Source organism: Castor canadensis, chromosome 14 (assembly GCF_047511655.1).
Source record: "Castor canadensis chromosome 14, mCasCan1.hap1v2, whole genome shotgun sequence".
Lineage (NCBI taxonomy): Eukaryota > Metazoa > Chordata > Mammalia > Rodentia > Castoridae > Castor > Castor canadensis.
This window is the reverse complement of record NC_133399.1, coordinates 114,915,428-114,938,018: the sequence shown is the minus strand read 5'-3', so window position 1 is coordinate 114,938,018 and position 22,591 is coordinate 114,915,428. Positions and strand designations below refer to the sequence as shown.

At 47.1% G+C, this 22,591-nt stretch overlaps 1 protein-coding gene across 10 annotated transcripts in view; it reads left to right on the top strand.

The window, feature by feature from the left end:
* LOC109696566 (disks large-associated protein 2) overlaps positions 1 to 22,591 on the top strand; it is a 664,364-nt gene that overhangs the window by 371,511 nt on the left and 270,262 nt on the right. For 8 of the 10 annotated variants that reach the window (XM_074055339.1, XM_074055340.1, XM_074055338.1 and 5 more), the window contains one exon: positions 415 to 447. The exons of the other annotated variants lie outside the window; for them this stretch is intronic. In XM_074055339.1, coding sequence (XP_073911440.1) covers positions 415 to 447 — 33 coding nt within the window. The remainder of the gene's footprint in view (positions 1 to 414; positions 448 to 22,591) is intronic. 10 annotated transcript variants of the gene reach the window in all.

Sequence of the window (22,591 nt, the reverse complement as noted above, 5' to 3'; positions counted from 1 at the left end):
TTCTTTCATTCATAGTTTTTGTGTCTGAAAGGAGATATAAGGGTTGCAGACAGAGTACATTTTTAAATATTAGAATTAAGTGGTAACATAAACCATTCTTATTTTGTCTAAGTAACCCAAGTGTGCTGAGCGAAGTAGGGTTATGAAAACGCGTTTGATGTATGGCTCTATATATGACAAAGGGAGATCATTATTTTAATGAAATGTAATGCATAAGGCATTTGCCAGTGGCAGTTCCACCTAAAAACTGCTGAAGTGGAAGGTCACATGACTGCCCGCTGAGGCCCTGGTGGACTCTGGGTGGTCGCGCTGCAGGGCTGTGGCTGTTGCTGTTGCCACTTGATCTGTTTGCTGCGTGGCCTGCACTGGGGTCCACACCTGTTGTCTAATGCTTATCTCTCTCTCCTGTTCCAGAGTCCCAGTGCACGCTCTGCGGGGAGCCGGAAGGTGAGTACCTGTGCTTCCTCACACCACACGGGTGGGTGGGACCCCACGCAGGGCTGTACTGATGGTGACACATGGCTGTGAGATGTTGCAGTGTGAATGTTAGGAGCATATTTTTTGTGGTGTTTGATGGAAAAGTGAGTCAACGAAAGCAGTGCACGTGACATTGGGTGGGAAGAGTTCATCTTTGAAGAGAAGTTGACATCACAGCAGAGTTGCAATGCTGCCTTTTTCTCTCTGCCTTGTTCAGGATTTACAAATTTTGGCCAGTTGCTTCCAGAAAATAGGTATCAGCACATACTTATTAACTTTAAATATATTAGCCCAAGGTGCTGATGAGCCTCACATTAAAATGAGACCTGGTGGAGCCTTTTCTAATCTCCAGTGACAACCTGAAGCTGAGTGCAGGAAGCACCGTCCATTGTAACTCACGTCCCAAGTCTAGGACACGTTTAGGAGTGGAGCTCCGGAGTGCGCCCTGTGTTGACCATGTGCCAAAAGAGCAAAAGCCAAGCTTACGCGGTGTTTTTCAGGGTGTGACGATGAAGAGTTGAGTGCATGTGGTAAACAGATGGACTCATCCTGGGTTTTCATCTTGTAGTCTGCTGGAGTGAGGCAAGTCGGCTAGAAAACTAGCCAGCCTTGGGATCTGGGGAGACAGGCCAGCCCAGCAACTGCCTTGGGGTCAGAGTCCAGCCTGTCCTGATCCCACAGTGTTGAACACATCCAAGTGCCAGCCCAGATAGCTTAGAGGTTGAAGACTTGGGTACCTGCCCAGTGCTGTCCCATGGATCCACTGGACAGACTTACACACAAACTGAAAAACAGAGTACAAGGTAACTCAAAAATTCTATCAAACACTCAGCCTCCTCACGTTGGTGGTTGGCTGGGGTGTTTTGACCCGTTTTTTTAAATTCTTCCAGTGTCACTGAGTAAGTATGTTGCGTGGGTCCAGATACAGCTACAAGGAGGTCACTAATGGTGTTAGTGTTAAAGTTGTAAGCATCACTTCCATGTGAAACATTGGTCTCTGGACCTGTGGTGCGTCCAGCGCCACAAGGTAGGTATGTCTGAGAGTGGGGACATGAACGATGGTCATGGGATGATACTTTGTCCTGGGGACACTGAGTTAGCCACCCAGGCTATGAGCCCCCAACTTGTCTTATGTCCTGGGCAACTGAAACTTTGTTATTTCTTATTATTATAACCTTTGGGCGTCAGTCCCACCCTAGGAACAGTCACAGGTGCTTTGCCTTCATGTTTGATGTCTTTGCTGCCTCCTGTGAGCCTGTGTACCAGAGAGTTATGAAAGATGCAGGTGTCGTGGTGTGAACAAATCCATCACACTTCCATCTACTTATTTCTAGTACCTGCTGTCTGCTTGCTGCAAAGAACTGCACACTGTGAGGGCAGCTTCTGGCTCTAGTAAAGTGTGCTTTGAAGATGGGGTGTGGGTTGACTGACAGCTGGTACATTATCAGCAGAGTATTCACTGATGCGTGGGTGTCAGTCCCTTTCTGTGACCAACCTGGGCAATTGTAGTGAGTGCAGGAGGGACCAAGGGTCCCAGGCTGACCTAAAGCAGGTGGACAATGGGGTCACCATCCCCCAGCACCCTGGGATGTCAGACCAGCGTTCCTGGGGGATCAGGGGTGCCCCCTGCACCTGCCCTTGTGAAATCATACGTCACAAGTGTCAGTACACTTGTCAGCCAAGTGTGTCAACAGGAAGAGGCCTGCTCATTGCTGCTGTAGACGATGGATAAACCTGTAAATAAATATTTAAAATGAGGCAGATGGCACTAATGTAAGAAAATAATTCCAGCTGTCCAGCAGAGGAGACCTTAGGGCTAGAGAAACCTCCCACCGAGCTTGGGGTGGGTACTCTGTGGTCTGTGGATCTGAGATAAGAGTTGAAGAATGGGGGGGCTGGCTGCTCCTTCCTCCCATCTCCTCCCCACTGGCTTCTCTGACTCAGATAGCAAGTGCAACTCCCCCAGAGGAGACAAGGGAGGAAAGGCTGGGCCGGGGCTCAGCTGTGCTTTATTTTTCAGAAGCACTGGCATATGAATATTCATACGTTTTTAAATCATTTAAGTAATTAGTCTAAGTGAGAGCTGGCCGGGTGCAATGAGTGGAATCTGAAATCAGCCTTTTTGTTCTGTAATTTCTTTGGCAGTGTCTGAGTTAACTCATAAATGCCACCACATAGAAGTGATCAGAGCCATGGCCCCGCTGCAAGTGCTGCCCGGAGCTGAACACGCCTCCCCAACAGGGCACGGCGTTTATCCTTTCTCCTGCATGTCAGAAAGCTGCTAATAGCCTTTCCTGGCTAAACCAGTGAAGTGGGAAACACCTATTTGTCTGTTAGTGGTCGGAGAGAGCAGCTTTGAGCTTTGGATATGCTCTGAATAATTAGCATCGTCTCAGATGATAACATCTGTCGAGCAAATGAGACTAGGAGTTGACAGGACACAGAGCCTCGAAGTCCTGCCAGCTGTGAGTCCTACAATGGTGAGGCCTATTTTTTGAGAACCCAAAATTTTAAGTGTTCATAAAATGTGGATCACAACCTCAAAATGCAAATTGCTTTCATGCTGTGTATTGCAAGTTCCTGAAACCAGGAGGACTGTGTGTCTAATAAGATGGAAGTGTTCTTTCATTCGTTTGTGCGTTTGTTGTTACCAGCCAGGATCTTTTTCCCAGCCAGGATACAGAGATGGCCTAGGTGTGAATCTTGAAGATGCAGGACCACATGGAGTGCAGAGCATCATGGTTGGCACAAAGCCCCTGCCATTTGCATGCAGGCGGTCACTGCAGTGATTTTCCTATGTAGAGAACGCTCCAAAAATGAATAATAAATTCACTAAGAACAATCTCGGTGTTACAATCACTCTTCAAATTAATGTGAAGACTGTCTCAAGTCTACACTATCTTCCTAGGGTTCTTTCAGCTTCATCCAGCCAAGCAGCTGACAGTGTGTAATGGTGGGACCACTTTTAGAATTCTCATGTGATATAATCTGTCAGTTTAATATAGGACAATAATTTAAGAATGTATCATCCTTCTCAAACTTTATTGACAAATGCATGATACCCTTTGCTTTGTAGCAAGATCACAGGAAGAAGTATTGACACTGGGTGGAGCTGTAGACACCAGTTCATGGATTTGTCTGTTTGTTTTCGATCTATGATTCGATTTGCCCTCATAGCGAATAGATTTTATGATCTGGGAAGATGGATGCAATGTCTGGTAGGATTAGAACTTATCAGAAATGCACTCCAATGTGCTAACAGTGTCTTAGGTCTGTGTTGTTTAACCCAATTAAAACTAACAAACAAAGTCAGACATTGTGTTATAAATTTGGCCGGCAGGAATACAATACAAGATACCAGGGTGCATTTAGTGTGCAGCAGTCACAGCAAGAAAAGCCTTGACTTTCTCACTTCCAGAGTGTAAAAGCAGTAGTTAGCATAGATGCACATTTGGGAAATGTTGTTTGTAGAAATTCTAGTTCAAAAGCAATTTGTCAGTTTTGAAAAAATCTTTAAAAGTCCTGTTTATTTTTCTTAACTTCCATCTTTCAAATGTACAAGCCACATGCTGCCTAGGGGATTTTGGACAGACATACAGAATCTTACACTTTATCACAAAGAGAAAACAAAGCATCTCTTCTCCCTTAATAGTGCATGACTAAGAAGGAGTGGGGAGGATTTCCTGTCCTTAGTAGCATTCTGTTCTTGATTTTTTAAAACACGAGAAAGTCAAGATTTTCCCCACAAGTGACTCTGAACAAAGGAAATCTCCCTGCTGCTTGGTGCCCTCATTGAATGTGAGTCATCCTGAGGCTTTGTGACCTCTAAACAACGGGGGATTTTGAGATAAAGGACACCCCAGCCTTCCTATCCCTCCCACAGCTGGTCCCTGTCCTGCCTCTCTCTGGAGACAGAGGGAGGGGGGCATGACTGCTGTGTGTTCCATTGACAATGTGCCTTTTAATTGTGTGCTTTGGATGACAGCGACTTTTCCTGATTGCTGTACTCGGATGGTGAGTGGAAGATAACCAGCTTGTATGAAGTCCTCAGCATGGGCCAGAAACTCCAGAGCAGTTAGGTTGCCAAGGGACAGAAGCCTCAGCCCAGCCCCTGTCTTCCAGGAGCTTGGGGCAGTTGGGTTTTAGGGGAAACACGGCAGAATCCTCTGGAGCCACCAAGGAGACTTCTAGGACGATTATGTGATGGAGGAGATTGGAAGACAGAGCTGATGCATAAACTGCACCTTCCCAGTTAAACACGGGAAAGTACCATAGATACAAAATGGAATTTGTTTCAATGCAAAACCAAGCTTGAATGAAAAAAACAAGAAAGAAAAGGAATTCTCTGAGCCCAAAGAACTGAGAATCTTAAAGCAGAGGTAAGCATGAGTTCAGGCTGAGGAAGGAAATCCAGAGAGGCCCAGGTGGAGCTGGGGCTCTGATGTTGGAGCAGAAGGAAGGTGTGACCTGTGCCTTGCGAGACTGGGTGGAGGAGACCCCAGAACCGAGTCCCTTGAATTAAACCCAGACAGTGGGTTGGTGAGCTTCCTCATCTGTGAGGAAAGAACTAGAAAGACACTGTCAAGAACAGACAGAGATCATGTTCCCAGTGTCAGGGTGGAACTCATTACCCGCAATAAACTCACAGTCCAGGCATGGATGCAGCTCTGCCTGTACCACCCACGTGCCCAGGAAGGACACATGGCAAAGTTCTTGGGAAAATTGTTACAGCCCTGTCAAAACTTGAGGCCTCTGGCAATCAAAACCACAAGTCAACTACACAGAGTCTCTGCCCACATGGGTCAAGGGGAGTCTCCTCCACTTTAGGTAAACAGAGCAAAGTTGTAACCCATGTAAAGACACTCTGTGGGAATGCAAAGACAGGCAGAATGACAAACGAGCAGCCAAACCACCGGGAACAGCAGACCTGCACAGATATCAGAATGTCTTAAATTAATGAATGGAAAAGGAGCCCTCGTGTATGAAATAGTAAGACACATTAAAAATGAGCAGAATGTTTCAGACGGGCCACTTCACTTGACTATTACGCGGGTACGATAAAGTGGAATAGACAGGGGTGAAGGAAGAATTAGCAAACTAGAAAACAGGTGTGAGGATGTGTTGGGAACTTTGCATTAAAAGCACAAGATGGCCACAGAAATGACGATATGAGCCTCAGCTCACAGGAAGTTGAAAAGAATGAGGAAAGACAGGAGAATCAGTCGGAGAAGCCAAGATTGAGATTTTTCCAGAACTAAAAAGCATGTTGCCTCTTTGATCTAAAGGATCTCAAGACTGAAACCAAATAAATAAAATATTCTTGCACCTCCTAAAGCGAAACTGCAAGTGTGGTTCAAATAAGCAATCTCAAGGTAGCGAGAGAAAACACAAAGTTCACCAGGATGTGGAGTTTCCCTGGACCTGCGTGATGTCTAAAGCCTACAGAGGCAATCAGGGAGTAAAGAAAGTGTCACATATTCAGCCTGGAGCAGAACACAGACAGACAGAGAAGGATGGGACCAGGAAGGTTGCAACACTGCAAAAATGACTTCAGGAGTTCGTTGACAAAGGCTTGATTTTTGGGGAGCAGTATTGGGATTTGAACTCAGGGACTCACACTTGCTAGCGAGTAGCTCTACCACTAGATCCATGCCCCAGTCCTCAAGCTTGATTTATTTTATTAAAGATATTGATCCAAGAAGCTACAGCAACCATATGCTCTAGAATAGACTCAAAATGTGCAACAGGAAAAAGAAGATACCGAGGAGAAAAATGACAGGCATTCCCGAAAAACATGGAACCTTGCAGGAGAAGCAAGGCTGTCTGCTCACGGTCCCTGGAGGATTATTGTCACCATCCACAGTCTGCTTGGGAAGCTCTTGTCACATTCAGAGAGTTTTGTTTTCCACTTGGCCTCACCCCATTTACACGTGCATCTTATGTGGAATTTCATCGTGAAGTTACACGAACAGTTGTGCTTTTATTAGAAATATTTGCAGAGGCTCAGGCTCCTCTTGGTTTCCAGGTGAAGGTGGAATTGCTGGCTGGCTTTCTTGTGGCAGGGCATGGTGTGGAGCAAGGAGTAACAACCCTGCTTTCCCCAGGTCCTCAGATGCTCAGACAGGCATGCAGCCAGCCTGGCAGGCATGCCCAGCTGCCAATTAGACCACACCAGACCCTTCCTGGGATGTTGTCAAGGCTCTTTGTTGTCTGTAGGATGAATCCCACATCCAAGGTGAACACCTTCTGACCCAGCTTGCCTTCCAACACACTTAGCTCCATAAAAGAAGGCACCCATACTCTGGTCACTATGTGCTTAGTTACAGCTTGCCTAGTGATAGGCTCCAATGATGAAACGAGAACAGAAGCACAGAGGGAGGAGTATGTGCGTGTGCATGCACGGGTCTGTGTGTGCACTTGTGTGCGTGTGTGCCTTGCACAGGCATGCACACATGTGTACACATGCATATTTGAGCAAGGCGAAGGGAACTGAGGGAGGCCCAAGAATGGCTTGCATTCATTATCTCAGCAGAAGTCAGTGTTTGCATACATGATGAAGGAGACAGTAATATTTTTGTAGTAAAAACAGAGAGGTCTAGAAGAAAATTTCCAGGTCATTTTGCACACAAGAGAGGTGTTGCCACAGCTCTGAGCATCCCTTGGCCCCACGTGATGCCTGGATTGAGCCTTCTTTCCATTCTTCTGCCTCTCAGGTATCTGTTGGAGCATAATGTGTGTGTGCACAGAGCTAAGTGCAGTTTTTTTTCAGCACTTACTTAAAGCATAGAAACCTCCATAACATCTGGTACAGACCTTTCTATCCGCCGTGCATATTTTTGAAGCAACTGCAAAAACCTGACCCCTAGGATCCCTGGTCCTACCAACCAAGGCAAGTTTGGAAATGCTATGTTTAGAATCAGAGGGAAGCCGTGGGGATGGATGTGAGATACGGCCATGGGATATGGATGGCAGATACCGTCTGGTGTCTGAGCCTGGGACAATTTTGTGTTTATGCAGAATGCTATGAAATGCACAAAGGAGACCTGATTTGCAAGTTTCTTTCTTCTTTAAAAATGATATCCAATTTCTGATATCTGGGCATTCAGCTGGCATTGAAATACTTTTATCTCATTGATTTGCTTAGGAATAAATAAATATTTTATGTTTATGGCCACTGGGTAATTTAAGTATCAGGTGTCATGCTTAATGTGCTTAGATAAAGTACTGTCTATCTTCTTGTTGCTAAAATTATGTCTGTTGCGTTTTGTCGCATATTTGGAAAGTATGCACAGAATAAATGCAAATGAATGTTGAGGAAGACTGATATTGGAATTAATCCCAGGATTCTTAACCAGCACCTTTTCAGTGTTGAAGACAATGGTCACCACCGTACAAAGGGGTCTCATTGTGATATTTCCATACTCACACACAGTGTACCCCAATCAAATTCGTCCCCTCTATCCCTCCTCTTCATCCCCCGTTCTTAAACCAATTTCGGTAGGTTTCATTGTTCCGTTTTCACACATGTGTGTGAAGTACTTCGACCATATTCCCCTCTCCTCTTACCCTCTCGCTGGTTCCCACCCCCAGTGTTTTACATCCTGTCCTCATTTTTAGACTCTGCATACAAGGGAAGACATGTGACATTTGCCTTTCTCAGTCTGGCTTATTTTCCTTAATATGGTCTCTAAGTCCATCCATTTTCCTGCAAACAATGTAACTCATCTTTCTTCATGGCTGAATGATACTCCCTTGTGTACATCTACCATAATTCTTTATCTGTTGATGGGCACCTAGGCTGATTCCATATTCTGGTTGTTGTGAGTAGGGTTGCTATACACGTGGGTGTGCAGGTGTCTCAACAATAGTGTGCTGACTGAGAAAGTCTCCGCTTTGAAAGGAAGTGCGAGCATCCTCCATGCCTTCTCATGGTATACAGAAGTTCAGTGCATTTTGTTGATCTGCTTGGGGTCAAGTGTGCTCAGGAGAAATCCTGCAGTCTGAAACTCAGGAATACAGAGAGGCTGCGGGATCCTGAGAACAATATCTCAATGACACTCCAGTCACCTCAACCAAGACTGGTCTGCCTTCAATCTTCCATCAGCTCCTTGACACTCCTGGAAAACGTTTTCAGAATCATTCGGGGTTTCTTTCTAATGTGGCAGGTGTGGGACACTTTTGAAGTCAAGGAGGCATTTATACGACTTGAACCTTCAGGCTGCATCAGCTTCCAGCAGAGTCCTGTGCAGGTCCTGCCTCCTGGGGATCTGCAGAGCTCCTGCCTTGGTCACTAGCTGAGACTATCAAGATTCAGAGGGAGGTCCCTGTTTGGACAGTAGGGCTGGAGGACTTGAGGATAACCCAGGACTGCTGTCTGCCCTGTCCCCTTCCTGTCCGCTGGCCTGCGACCCCTCTCCTGCCTTCCTGCTGCTACCCCGTTGCCTCTCTCCTGGGTTTTCTCATTTCTACTTGCATCACACAAGCGTTAAATGAGTTCTGGACAGTGCTGGGTACTGGCGAGAGAAGCTGGAGGATGTTCCAACGTTGAGGAGCTCACGGCCTGGACGAGTGCCACAGTGCCCAGGGCACATGCTGGGACGCTGTCCCGAGCCATGACAGGTTTCTAAGTGCAGTAAGGGAGCCAGGTCAGACGTGGGGCTTTGTTTGCAATCCTTACTCCCATGCCAGTGTTTGCATAGAGCTTTAGATGTCGCTGTCTTTATGTGACTGGCACCTGGGAGATGCAATTCCTGCACTGTTGGTATGGATTCCGAGCACCGCTTCCTCTCTGACCGTTACATCTCAGCAACCTCGTGAGCGATGAGTGATGAAGCTTTGGCCACATCTCTGCAGAATGACCTTGGAGGACAACCTCCCGTTTACTACATCTCCTTCCCAGCTGCTCTTGGGATCTAACGACACGGAACTCAACAAGCTGTGAGCCTAGAACAAGCAAAACTGCCGCAAGGGTCTGCGCATGCCTGCAGCACACAGTGGGGCTTTGAACGGGAGAGTCACCCTCATGTGATGAACAGAAGGAAGGTGGTGCAATGAGAAGCAGGCTGAAGGGAGGGCTCACTCTGCTAAACATGACTGCACGTTTGTTCTCCCACCCTTGACTCCGTGAGTAGCACACAAGCTGCGTGTGTGGAAGAAACTCCTAACCCTGTTTTTCCAAAGACCTCAGGCTTCTCTGCACACCACAGCTGGTGGACGCTTCCAGTTTCTCCTTCCTGTCCCTGGGGTGTCCCTCTGGACATGCACCTTCCCGTTGTCACTGCAGTCCTCTGTGTCCCACTCAGAATCTGGCTCAAAGTGGACCCCAGCGCAAAGCATCCCCCGCCCCCGTGACCAGAGGGCCGTTTGGGTTTTTAAGATAGACTGTCACCAAATGGCCCTGTGCCATTTGGCCCTCACTGAGCAGCCTGGGAAGGACAGGAAGAGTAATTCAGAACATGGTGCGAGTGACATGACTCTAGGAGGCAGCACCGGAGCAGGACTCTGAGGGACTTCTAGAAACAGGAAGAAGCAGGGCATGGGTGTGGGCAAGGGCGAGCCCCCGGATGAGGTGGTTATCCCAACATTACAGACAGGAGCTTGCTGACACAGACCCGTCTTCTACGCTGTCTTGTACCGAAGATCGTTGTCCTCCCAGAAGAATCACAGGCTTTGCGTCCAGTGGGAAGAGCGGGACCGGGGTCATGAGCCAGTGTCCCAAGTACTTTGCACGAGGAGTTTGTAAAAGGCGACTGCTTTGGGTCTCACGTACTCACCTTAGCATCTTGTGCTAAGGCCTTGACATTTTGCACCTAGCTCGCGAATGTCTCAGAGTGAAGCCTTTGCGTGACGGACCTGTGGCACGATGACCCTCTGACTTGCTCTGCAGGGCAACTTTCTTACTATGAGACACACTGCAGAGAGGGCTGATGAGAGGTCATTTTCCAAAACCTCAAAAATCTTTGGGAGGATCGGCATAGCTCCTGATTGGTAACCAACCACATCTTTATGACATGGATGGCAGATGATTTTGGAAGATTAACCATTACAAGGCTAAATAATAAATTGTTAATCATCAAATAAACTAGGTCATAAACCCACAGAAGAAAAAGTGTGCAGAAAGTAAAGAACAGAATTGAGGAACACAGGGCCATAAGCAGACTGAGGATAAATCCAGCTGGCTCTGCTGACCTCGAGCCAGCCCTGCAACGTCACCCATCTGAAATCCTGGTCCTCAGAGAGGGGAAGCAGCACCTGCATTTCCAGGCAATTTTGGAGATCAAAGTGCTCAGCACAATGCTGGGGACATGGTGGGGCCCAGTGACCTCCCACGTTTTATTTCGTTATAAATTTCCCTGTCATGTGTTGAGTGCCTAGCCTGAGTACCTTTATTCCAAGTCTCTTTGTCCGGTGTGACTCCAGGCTTTGGGGGAAGACAGTTGAATGAAACAGTCCTTTGTCTAGAGAACAGCTGAGTGGCTCAGTTGGGATAAAGAGTCATAAATAAGCCAGTAGTTATTTGTAATGACTGTTATTAATCAGTGATTTTATAAAAATGGCCTCAAATACAGACGCAAGAGGATGAGTGGACTCTGGCTCACAGATGGAGTTGCTTTGGCTCACACGGTGGCGAGGCCCTCGAGGTAGGATAGAGAGAAAGGTGGATGGGTCATTTTACGTTTTAGTGTGCCTGTAAGAGCCATCGGAACCTCAGAACAATTTCTCCTTCTAGGCAGAAAACAAAAGAGATCACATCACATCGAAAACACACACCCGCACAAATGCTATTCAGCCATGAACAGGATGAAGTCCTGGCATTTGCAGCATGGGTGGAACAGGAGTATGTCAATGAAATAAGCCAGACGGAAAGACAGACACCACATGTTCTGACTCACGTGTGTGTGACCATCAGCTCTGAGTCACTCTGACAAAATACCTAAGAAAATCAGCCCAAAAGGGGGCAAGTCAGGCCTGTAATCCCAGCCACTTGGTCTCGCCAAACTAAAAGGAAAAGGATTGGTGCATGGCTCAACTGATACAGTGCTTGCCTAGGAAGCTTGGGGGCCCCGAGTCCAAACCTCAGGACCGAAAAAAAAAAAAAAGGAGAGATTTATCCCAGGTACTCATGAAGCCATAGGATCCTGGCCAGGCCCTAGGCAAAAACCTAAATCTATCTAAAAAATAACCTAAAAGCAAAAAGGGCTAGGGTTGTGTCTCAAGACGCAGAGCGCTCACCTAGCAAATGTGAGGTCCTGAGTTCAAATTTCAGTATGCCAAAACAAAACAAAGCACTTGAATATTGGAAATTGACCTTGGTCCCTCTGAAATTGACCTAGGCCAATCCTAAAATTAAAAACGAGTAAATAATAGCTATACACTGCTGCAGAGAACTCTCCCTGGAAGCTGTTCTGGGGTCGGTTTAGAGGTCTGCAGCCCCACAGCATTGGCCTCGGATAGGAAGGAGCTTCAGAAGCTTGGGGCCAGTCGTGCTCTTCCCACGCGCCCGACGACACAGGCCAGGCCTCATCGGCTGCTACCTGGGTCCCCGTGTGTTCGAGGCACAGGGTGGAGCCGCCAGCCTCCTACTGCAGCCCTCAGCACGGCCCACAGCGGCTCCCGCCTGGCTCTCGGTGCCTTGTTGCAGGTGACGTCTGCACCGAGTTCTCAGTCAGATGGGCGGTCAGCAGTGGGCGAATGTTCTGACGTGTTGGTGTGCAGCTCTGCAGACCCTCTGGTCATTCCCAGAGGCCTCCTGGCCCTCCACAGGCCCTGGGACTTCACTGCAGACGCGTGTTGGCCTGGATTTGAATTTAGTCCGAATTCTCCAGCCAGTCTGAATGCTTCAGCTCACAAGCTGCTTTTAATGCAGAGGGAGGGCGGGACGCTGCACACCAGACAGATAAGCTCCTGACACATGGCCAGCGAGCCACATGGGGTTTTGCTGCAGGACAGGGTCCCCAGCGTGGTTGCCAGTCCCATGCAGGATCTTTGGGTGAGATTTCCTGGTGCTGGGACTAACACAGATAGCCAGGGGCTGCTCCTTCCGACTCGGAAATCAGTTCACACCTGAGTCATTCAGCAACCCTTTTCCATCTATGAAATTCCTGCCAGCTTGAACGACAGCTTTGCAGAAGTCGCTCACGCCGCCCCGTTGGCTCCGTGTGACGCTCTGTCACTTAACTCCCAGTACTCAGTTTGCTCTGCTTCTGTGCAGAATGCATTCCTACACTCTGTCTAATGCAATTTTAATTAATGTTTTAATGTAACTTTATATTCATTTATATCCTAAACAAATACTGACTGTACTTAAGAGGTGAAATTATTTAAAGTCATGAGCGCCTGTTTCCCCAAGTGTACGTGTACTGGATGACTTTGCTACAGACACACACGCACACGTAGACAAACACCCTGGCGATAAAACAGGTCAACCTTTATAAAAGCGTGAGATGCAAAATGAGTGTCTTCACACTCATATTCTGAGGTACTTGGCTTTATTATGTCTTTCTGTGATAACAGTGGTCCAGCTCAATTAAGGCTAAGAATTACGCACTTGATATTCTGGCCGGTGATAAGAGGAAAGACTTGAACTCGCTCTTAATTTACTGACTTAACAACGCTCTGTATTTCTTTAATTCCGTCATTAGCAAATTGGTTTATAAGTATTCATCACAGATCCTACCTAACACAGCCCTAAAGCTGTCATCATATTGAAAGAAAGCCCAGCGAGGCTGAGCTCTCACTTCACAGCCATCCAAGCTGCTCTTCTCCTGCTTCACTCACTGTGCACGATGCCTAGCTCAGTGTCACAGCCCAGAGTGACATTCGTACACATCTGCGAGCCTGGACTCGAACCTAGGGCCAACACTCAGCACTGTGGTTTAGCACATCCCTGAGCTATTCAGGCAGCTGTGCTTAGTCGTGTGTGTGTGTGCATAGTATATGTATATACACACAAATATAAACACATCTTCTACATGTGCATGTGCATTGTTTGTAGGTACTTGGTCACGATGCTAAGGTTGGGGAAAATAATCCCTTAAAGACCACGTGGTCCAAATCTCTGAGTTTTCCATTGACTGACCGGGACTCAAAAGGCAGAATTACCAGCCAAATGTCACACTCGTTCATGGAGGAGATAAAACCAACACACTTTATAGTTGTAGAAGAGAATTTGAAAGAAATGAAAAGTGCAGCAACAGTGGTAGATGTGAACACCAGATGTTGAAAGAGGAGACACAAATCATGCTTTTTGTAAGGCCCAGTGCACAGGAAAGGCATACCTGAACTCCACAGACAGACACACCTGGGGCTCCACAGACAGACATACCTGACTCCACAGACAGACACACCTGGGGCTCCACAGACACACATACCTGAACTCCACAGACAGACACACCTGGGGCTCCACAGACAGACACACCTGGGGCTCCAGAGACAGACATACCTTGAGCTCCACATATAGACACACCTGGAGCAACACAGACAGACAGACACACCTGGGACTCCACAGAGACATACCTGGGGCTCTACAGAAAGACACACCTGGATCTCCATGGTGAGACCCCACTCTCTTGTTGATGTCAGCACAACATCCCACGTGCAGCAGAGCAAAAGCATGGTTTCCAGGAGAGTGGAGTCACTTCTGCTTCTCAGATCTTTATGCAGGACAGTGACTAATAGCTAATAAAAACTCCCTACTGCTTGTAAGATATTTGTAGGAAAGAGTTGAAGTAAATAACTCTAGGGCTTCTGGAATTTTGTTCCCAATCCAGAAAAAAAAAAAAAAAAAACAACTAAACTTTCCTACAAAAAAAAGTGTTTGGAGTGAGCTTTATGAAGACCGAAGCAAAAAAAAAAAATGATGCTTTTGATAAAAAAGTCAGTGTCACTTTTAGAAACATTCATTCATTCATGTAAGAGTTATTTTTAAATCTTTCTAGTAATGTTATTTTGACCTGTTCACAACATGTAACCTTGAAAATTAAAACCAAAGCCACCAGGTGCTGTGTTCACAGACTGACCCTGTACCCGGAACACCACTCACCGAGGCGGCTTCCAAGAGTTATGTCATCTTTAAAAACATCGTCATAACTGCCTTTTTACTCAGAGCACCACGAGAAGTGGTGTTTCCACATCAGTGTTTCAGACCAGCAGATTCCAGTGAGACCTGAGCAGGTGGGACAGACGCATGTCCTGGGTGTGTTCCCCTGTAGCCGCCATGTTTGCTGGTGGCTGTCCTGACTCTGCACTGGTCTATGTGTGACATTCTCTGTGCACTGACCCTTTATGCTGTCCTGAAAGTGTTTTTCCTGCTGTAATTCTAAGTGCAGCGTGACTGAAAGATGTCTAGGAACCCAAAAGTTTTGGTGATGGTTCATTTCTTTGATTTTCTGTCACCTTACAAAAGATGACGCCTCACCGCCCACCATCTCTGCTTTGATGAGTATTACAAGCCATTATCACTTACATTTTATGGGCCAATTTTGTTGGTTTACTTTAAGTGTAGTGTTTATGACAGACATAAGCTTGTTTTGTTGTTTAATTGATATAATTTTCTAGTGGGGAAAGTCATTTGAGTGTCTTGGATTGGAAGGAGACACAATTTCCTCACTAAAATAAATAAGATTAAGTTTTCATTTTTTTTTATGGCTTTTGAGTTTCAGGAGTGTCATAAGCAGGGAATGGGAGAATTTGTCATTGAATCTTACCATACATCTTCCCTTATTACCTGCATTGTTCTCTTGCCTGCAAATTGGGGACTCAATTCCACAACATTAAATACGCTTCTAAAAATCATTTTTAGTGGATGCGTATTATTCCATGGTGTGAGTATACTGCCACTTATTAAATTAATCCCCTTTTAATGGAAGCATAAGCTGTTTCTAATCTTTTTGCTAATACAAATTTTACCTTTATGAATATATTCATAGCTTTATCTGCATGCTCGTTTGTGATTATTTCCTTAGGCTAAATTCTAGAGATGTTGGGAATGGAGCCGTTAATTCAAAGTCTGTTTTTTTTTTTTTTTTAATGAATTTCTGGCACTTGGAAAGCACTTCATAGAGTGTGCTCTGTGTCCTTCCTGAAGAAGGGGACCTGTCTATGCACCAGTAGCTACTCACAAATGCTTAAGAGCTCTAATTTTATTTTTTATCATTTCAAAAATGTCTAGACAGCTTGCTTTTGCTAGGCTGAATGTCAGCATTGCAAAAATTAAGTACTGAGGACATGGTACACATGTGAAGAAGTCTGTGAAAGGAGAAGTGTGAACAGTGGTAGATTCGTAGGGAATGGCCAGTTTTACCAGGAGGCAGGTAGATTAGAGAAATGGCTATGAAGGTGACAGTGCCTGGGCTGGTCTTGGTGTCCACGTGGTAGCCAGGCTGCTAAGTCATGTGTGTGTTGAGCCGAGGGGTGCAGCTGTGCTAAAGCCACCTCAGCCTAGCAGCAGAGCCTTTGACCCAAAACTGGATCTCCCTCCACAAACCAATGTGACACGTCCATCTCCCCAGGTGCTGGAGTGACCAATGTGTAAGGAAAGCTGAGGAGCTAGAGCCTGTGTGTGACAGAACCTAGCCTGGAAAATGACCCTCAGAGCTCAATTGCTCCAGCATGATTCTGAAGTGGGTATGGGGCGGAGGTGAGCAGGGATGGGAGTCCATCAGAAGTCCTGAAGAACAAGTCTTAGTTTTAATTACCCCTGGGCAGTAATAATTTCTCAGTGGCCTCTTCTAATGTGCACACTCAGGAGACGAGGTCTCTGTCTCGATCCACGCAGATGAACTTGTGAACTGGATCCTACTGCAGAGCTGTGTCTAGGCTGAGCAGATTGGGCAAGTCAGGGAAGGTGGGCAACACGGGGACTGCTTCCTCCTCTGGGTTCTCCGTTTATTTACATAAAGGTGAAAGAGAAAACTTATAATCCATCTCTCCCAGGAACTCGGTGAGTGAATCACTCTGAGGAGCCCGTCACTCAGAGTCGTGCACACGGCCGACACTCCGTCACCTTGTTGGCTGAAGGAATGAGTGCCAGGAAGAATAAATTAAGTCCAATACTACTAAATCCTCATGCTAACTTTAAAAAACTAAGTACCGTCGTATTTTCTCCTGCTGATTTTACTCGATGAATCTTTAAAATTCATGTTTAATAAAATGCAGGTTTTAATAAGAGTGATATATTTCCTTAGTGAAACCAAGGGTTTATGGAAGAGAGAGATCCCTGTGTAGTGATCGGGTTTGGGGACGTGCCCTGTCTGTGCTCTGGAGGATCAGTGACTCTGCTGCCTGTTCTTGTATTCTGTGTGTACATGCAGATTCAGGGTCAGAGAGGAAGGTCCCGTAGACAGGCAAGCCTAAATCCGTGTGGACACCCTGTGTTCCTCCACCAGAGGCACACAGGAGCACGTCCTGGCCTGTCCAGGCAAGGAGGCTGTGTGGCTGTCCAGGCAGGGTGATGCTAGGGGAGGGACGCACAGACATCTCCTTCACGCCGATATGCCATCCACAGTCACACGTAAGCCCCTTCTTCCAGTCCAGACCAGGAGAGGAACGTAGAAAATTAGCAATGGCTGGGGACATTCACCCCAAGGAATTGATTTTAATTGTAAAAATTTGCCAAACAAGAACAACACAGTATTTTTCTATGTGACGTCCTCAGCCTTAAAAGCCTTTTGTAAGAGCTGCTGTACATCTCTGTGATGAGTTTGATGTTAGCACTTGACAGCTTGTTGGTTGCGTGGGCTAGAATGTTCTCCATCTCCAGTGACCTACCACAGATGGGACTCCGTTTTGCCCTTGATGGTAATATGTGGACATCAACTTACTGCCTGTCCTAATCAATTTTATCAAGAAGTGAGAGAATTGGACGAGTCCAAAACTATGTTTCAAGACAGAAGTAGCATGTTAATCGAGGAGCACGTGCCTGAGAGGGAAACTGGAGTTCTAGGCATAACGAATCACCCCAAAGCTTAGTGGCTTAAACCAACACACACTTTATTGTCCTGGAGTTTCTGTGTGACAGGGTACATCTTCGACAGTCTGCAACAAAGCTACGCTCAGGTGCTGGCCCAGCTGCCTTCTTATCTGAGGGCTGACAAGGCTTGAGGGTGGGATTCTCTTCCTGGAAGCTGTAGGATTCACAGCCCCTTTCTTCCTCCAGGTCATTCACAGAGGCAGAGGATCAAGAGTGACTCTTCTGCCTTGACACAGGGGTCCCCCTTCATCTTATCACCCTCCCAAGGTCAGAAACAAGTCACAGGTCCTGCCCACATGGCACTGGGGGCCAGGGCCCTGGGCCACCAGCCTGTCCACTGCACACACGGGGCGGGGTGAAGAAGCAACCTGAAGGGAGGCCTGAAACTCTGAGCGTAGAGTTAGTGACCAGCTGACGTGGCCTCACACAGGCTCTTGGTCTCTTCTCCTGCTTGTTTGTGAGTCCTCTCTGTGACCTCACTCTGGTGCCACATGTGACTGCAGTGGTTGTGCGGTTTATCTGCTCAGTCCTGAGGCTGCTGGGCCGGGGCAGGTGCAGCTAGGTCTTCCTCTTCACTCTCTGGCTTCATTAGTCCCTTCTCACTGTGCCTGATGATTTGAATAAGTAAATCCCATCTGGCTGCACGTCCAACCCCTTCCCCTCTATTTCCTTGAGGAAAACCAAAAGACCTACTTGAATAAACATCTATTGATTTTACCTGTGTCAGAAAAGCATGTGCCATTCATTCTAGGTATTTAAGCAGAAAGAATTTCATAGGAGGAACAAGGAACAGGTAATATCGTGGGGGTACTTAAAAAAGGGGGAACCTGTTGGAAAGACTGCAGAAGTGGCATTTGGTGTATGTTGATGGATAAGAAGGATTTTGCTCTCTAGGGATCGGGGGCCCTGCCCTGGCCCATGCACTGTGTAATTGTGTGCATGGGTAAGGGACATGGAGGAAGGACAGAGAACTTGACATGGTCCTGCAGGCAGGCAGGGGGGTCTAAGCAGAGCTCAAAGCCAAGCTGCAGACAAGTGGCACATTCATATAAGTCACTGAACCTCAGAGATTCCCTAAGTGAGACCACGGGCTCCCTAGGGCTCACTGAAGCCACACTCAAAATCTGTTCACGGAATGGGGGGCATGGAGTTCCCACTGAGGAGTGAGAATTTCTGGGGAGCAGATGTGTTGCTTTGTATCAGAAGCTGTGGGGGAACTTGGACTTGGAGAAAGCTGGATGTGAACTTAATCCCAAGGAGAGCTCATGACCTTGACCTTGGGCAAGCAATGACCTTCAGCTTGGGCAAGCAATGACCTTGCAAGTCTTCTTGGTGCAGCTGGGATGTCTGTCCCCAGCTCAAAGGATGCCTCAGGTCAAATGAGATTATGAGTGCCATGTTCTCATCATGGATGAGTGCTGATATACAGTATTTCTTCAGTTAAGGAGTGTGTGTGTGTGTGTGTGTGTGTGTTATGGCTTTTAAAACTAGTCAGTATCCTATGAAAGGCTAAGCCTGCTGACTTAGCAGCCTCAGAATGCACATACTTGCGGAATTATAGAAGTACCTTGTGTTACTTCTGAGATTGATAAAGATGGTGTTCCCTATTTCCAGGTAAAGGCACTGCCGCCTGCCGTCTCTGTGACCTTGGCAAGGTTCCTATCACTATAGGCACCTGACAAGTGGCTTATGGTTAGTCATCTGTAAGCATTCCCAACCCTCAATCTCTGGCCCTCTGTCTTGGGCCCAGGCCACTAGCGGCCAGTGGGACAGAGCCAGTGTTGAAGCAGACAGGTGCCCTAGCTCTGGGCAAAGCAGTGTTTCAGCTGCTGTTAAAGTTACATGGGCCAGGTTGCCACATTGTCCATTCAGAATCACAGAGATCAGACTGTCACAATGTTCATCCAGGATCACAGGGGCCAGATGCCAAAGTGTCCACTCAGGATCACGGGAGCCAGGCTGTGACAGTGTTCATCCCAGAGGGCAGCCCTCCACATGGTGAGGAAGGGCCAGGCAGGGCAGGTCCAGCTCTTCACGGTGCTGTCCCAGGAACCTGGCAGAGACACCAGGTTTCTGTCTCACTTGCCTTTGATCTGCTCTGGGAGGAGCCTTGGGCCACACCAGGAGCCGGTGGTGATATGGATTGCTGCCAGTGAGTGAGTGTGGTCCCTGCTCAGTGTCCTGCATTTGCCACAGCTCCATCTCCCCCAGCCATGTCCCAGGTCTTCCATTTGTAGGAAAGGCATTCCAATGGGTGTTACGTATTTGTTTTAACTTATTGAGATCAAGTTATTTTAAAACAAATAAGAATGGTCTCCCTTCGCTCCACTGAGAAAAAAAATGACTTCGGCAGCTACAAAACACGGCTTACTTCACCCTGATGCTCAGTCTGCTGTTTAACGTCCACCGTTCTGTCTCGCTTAGCAATGGTGCAGATAAAATGTCCACCGACCATTCAGCTTCCCTTGAAAAGATCCTTTGTTCTCACCTACCAGGAATTTTGAAAATGTTCACACCCTTTGACCACAGGATTTATCTTATAATTTTGAAACACTATCCTGAAAATAAGTGAATACTCAGCGAAAACTCCAGGTAGCAGCAATGCTACTTACAAAAGCAAACGATGAGAAAGAAGCTTATGGTCTGGTAGCAAGCAAACGGCCGGTAAACCAGGGTCGTCCCTGTGCTGAGATATCTAGCCTCTAAGTGTCACGTTTTGTAGCATTTCTAACAGGACGGGAACTGCTTCAGCTCGCCTGATTTAAGTAGCATCAGAACATTATCCACAGGAGGAAAAATTCCAAAGCATTTGTCTTTCAAGATGGAACTCCAGGTCTCTGTGTGTTCTTCTGTCTTCTTTTTCATACACTCTGGCTTTTCTATACACTCTTGTTTTCTAAACAAGCACGTGGCTGGTTTGAAAATGAGAAAGAATATTTAAACCCTACTGCTGCCTGGTCCTTCAACCAGCAGAAAGTGACGTGCTCAGGGCATTCTGCATGGCAGTGAGGAGGGGCCGTGGATTCCCAGACCAAGGGCTCGTGGCTCTGCAGCCATTCTGGGAGTCATGTGGCTTGTCTCTCCAGGGGAGATTCGGTGAAGTGCTTCAAGGGAATCCACTGAAATGATCCAGCTAGTATAATCAAGACACTGCCCTGAGAAGAGCACAAGAGTCTGCAGGTTCTCCGTCATCACGCCACTCCAGCATCAACCCAAAGAAACGAGGATTTGCTTCGAGGCAGAGCGACCGTCCTGTGCACCAGTCCTTGTCAACTCTCTGCAACATCTCTGCTGCCCTTCTGTCAGTCCAGAAATAAGCCTCTTTTCTACCCGTCTTCATTCTTGACCTTAGCCATTTTTATTTGTCTCTTTTGGACAGACAGATGGTTCTTAGGGCCCAGCAAACCCTTGCTGAGGAGTTTTGTCAGGATGTAAGGAGACCGTGACTCCTGTGTTCTCTAGTATTAAGTTCTACAGATTTTACACGCAGTTTAATTCCGTGTGTCGCTTAACTATTAGGACTGACATCGGCACCTGTTTTCCCTGCTCTCTGTTTTGTGGACTGCGTTCTCAGTGGTTTCTGGGGTGGAGAAGGACCCACGTAGATGGCAGACCTATGGTGGGAGGGAAGCCTGTGCGAGGCTTCCCTCAATTCACTGTTGAAAACACAGCCTGGACTTTTTCTTGATAAATGTCTTATGATTCATTTTTCTGAACAAGCGCAGTCATGCTCCAAGACAGACATTAACAAATGAACGCAGCACCACGCATGTGAACTAATCTCAAGAGATATCTGAAAGGAGCATTGCTATAAATAGAAGTTGTCTCGACTTCCTTTTGCAGTTCTGCGTGGGATCTGGAGGCCTGGTACTAACGAGCTGCAAGAGCCCACTGTCCCCATGGTAAACAACGGGGCGCTCCTTGTGGGGACAGGGATTCTGCTGATCCACACAAAACTTGCTGCATGTTTAAGCAGAGAAAAAAAACTAGTTAAGCAGGTTTTTAAATGAAGCAGTAACCCATAAATGTGCCTTAATGTGTCCAATTTTGACTTGTCCACTCACATTTTTATTTTACAATTTACCGAGAAATATACAGTGTAGCAATTAATGTGAGAAGAGCCCTCCGGTTCAAAGTGAGTCCACCTGTCACCAGCGGTGCAGCAGCGGGGTGCTCGCTGGCGGTTTCCTGCTTTGTGAAGTGAGACACAGAACAGGCTGGGGCTGTGACTGGACGTGCAGGTGTCCACAGCAAGCGTCAGTTCTCCTCACAACCAGACCCTCCCCTGCCCTGGAAGCCTCAGTTCAGCCCGGTTCTGTGTGCTGTGCTGACCCGGGGCTGGGTCCCATGTCCATCTGTCCTAAGAGACTCAGGCATGTTCCAGCCCATGTCTGTGGTCAAAGCACATGCTCTGCACAGAGCCACTCTCCCCTCCTGCTGAAGAATTTGGCTTTTCAGAGAATACGGGAAAGCGCCTCAATTTGCCATGCGAGACAGGAGAAAACCTGAGCATAATGGGACCGTTAGCTTCTCTGTGTGGGGCTTGTTTCAATGTGGCGGCAGCAGGTTACTTGAGACAAGTTATTGGCCTCAATAAATTATTCTTAGAAAGAAAAGAGTCAGTTTTACAATGTGTGTGTCAGTGTGCATGTGTGTGTGTGCAGATGCACGTGTGCACGTGTATACGTGTGTGCATGCGTGTGAGAAGCAAGTGTGTACAGAGGCGTGCTCACGTGTGTGAGGGGTGTGTTTGCTTGTGCATGTGCGTGCACACATGTGCACCTATGAGGTGTGTGTGTAGGCACGTGCATGGTTGTGTGCATTTAAGAAGGGAATATTGTCCTGTTCTCTCCTCCTCAGCCTCCTGATGAATTTGGTTCCTTGTCGGCTTCCGGTATAGAAGATCATGTAGATTTTTTACATGAAGCTGAGGACATAGAAGGTTCTAGTTGTCTGTGCATTACAGGAACACACAGTCCCTCTGACCTGTTCCCTCCTGACGCTGGTGTACGGCTCTCTGGGTGCTCAGGTCTGGTGGCAGGCAGTACAGGTGCACCTTGAGGGCCTGCAGGAAAGCAGCCTCTGGATTGCAGTGCATTTGTGCAGGAGCCTGTGGTCAGGTGGAGAGCTCCTTAGAAAGTGCAG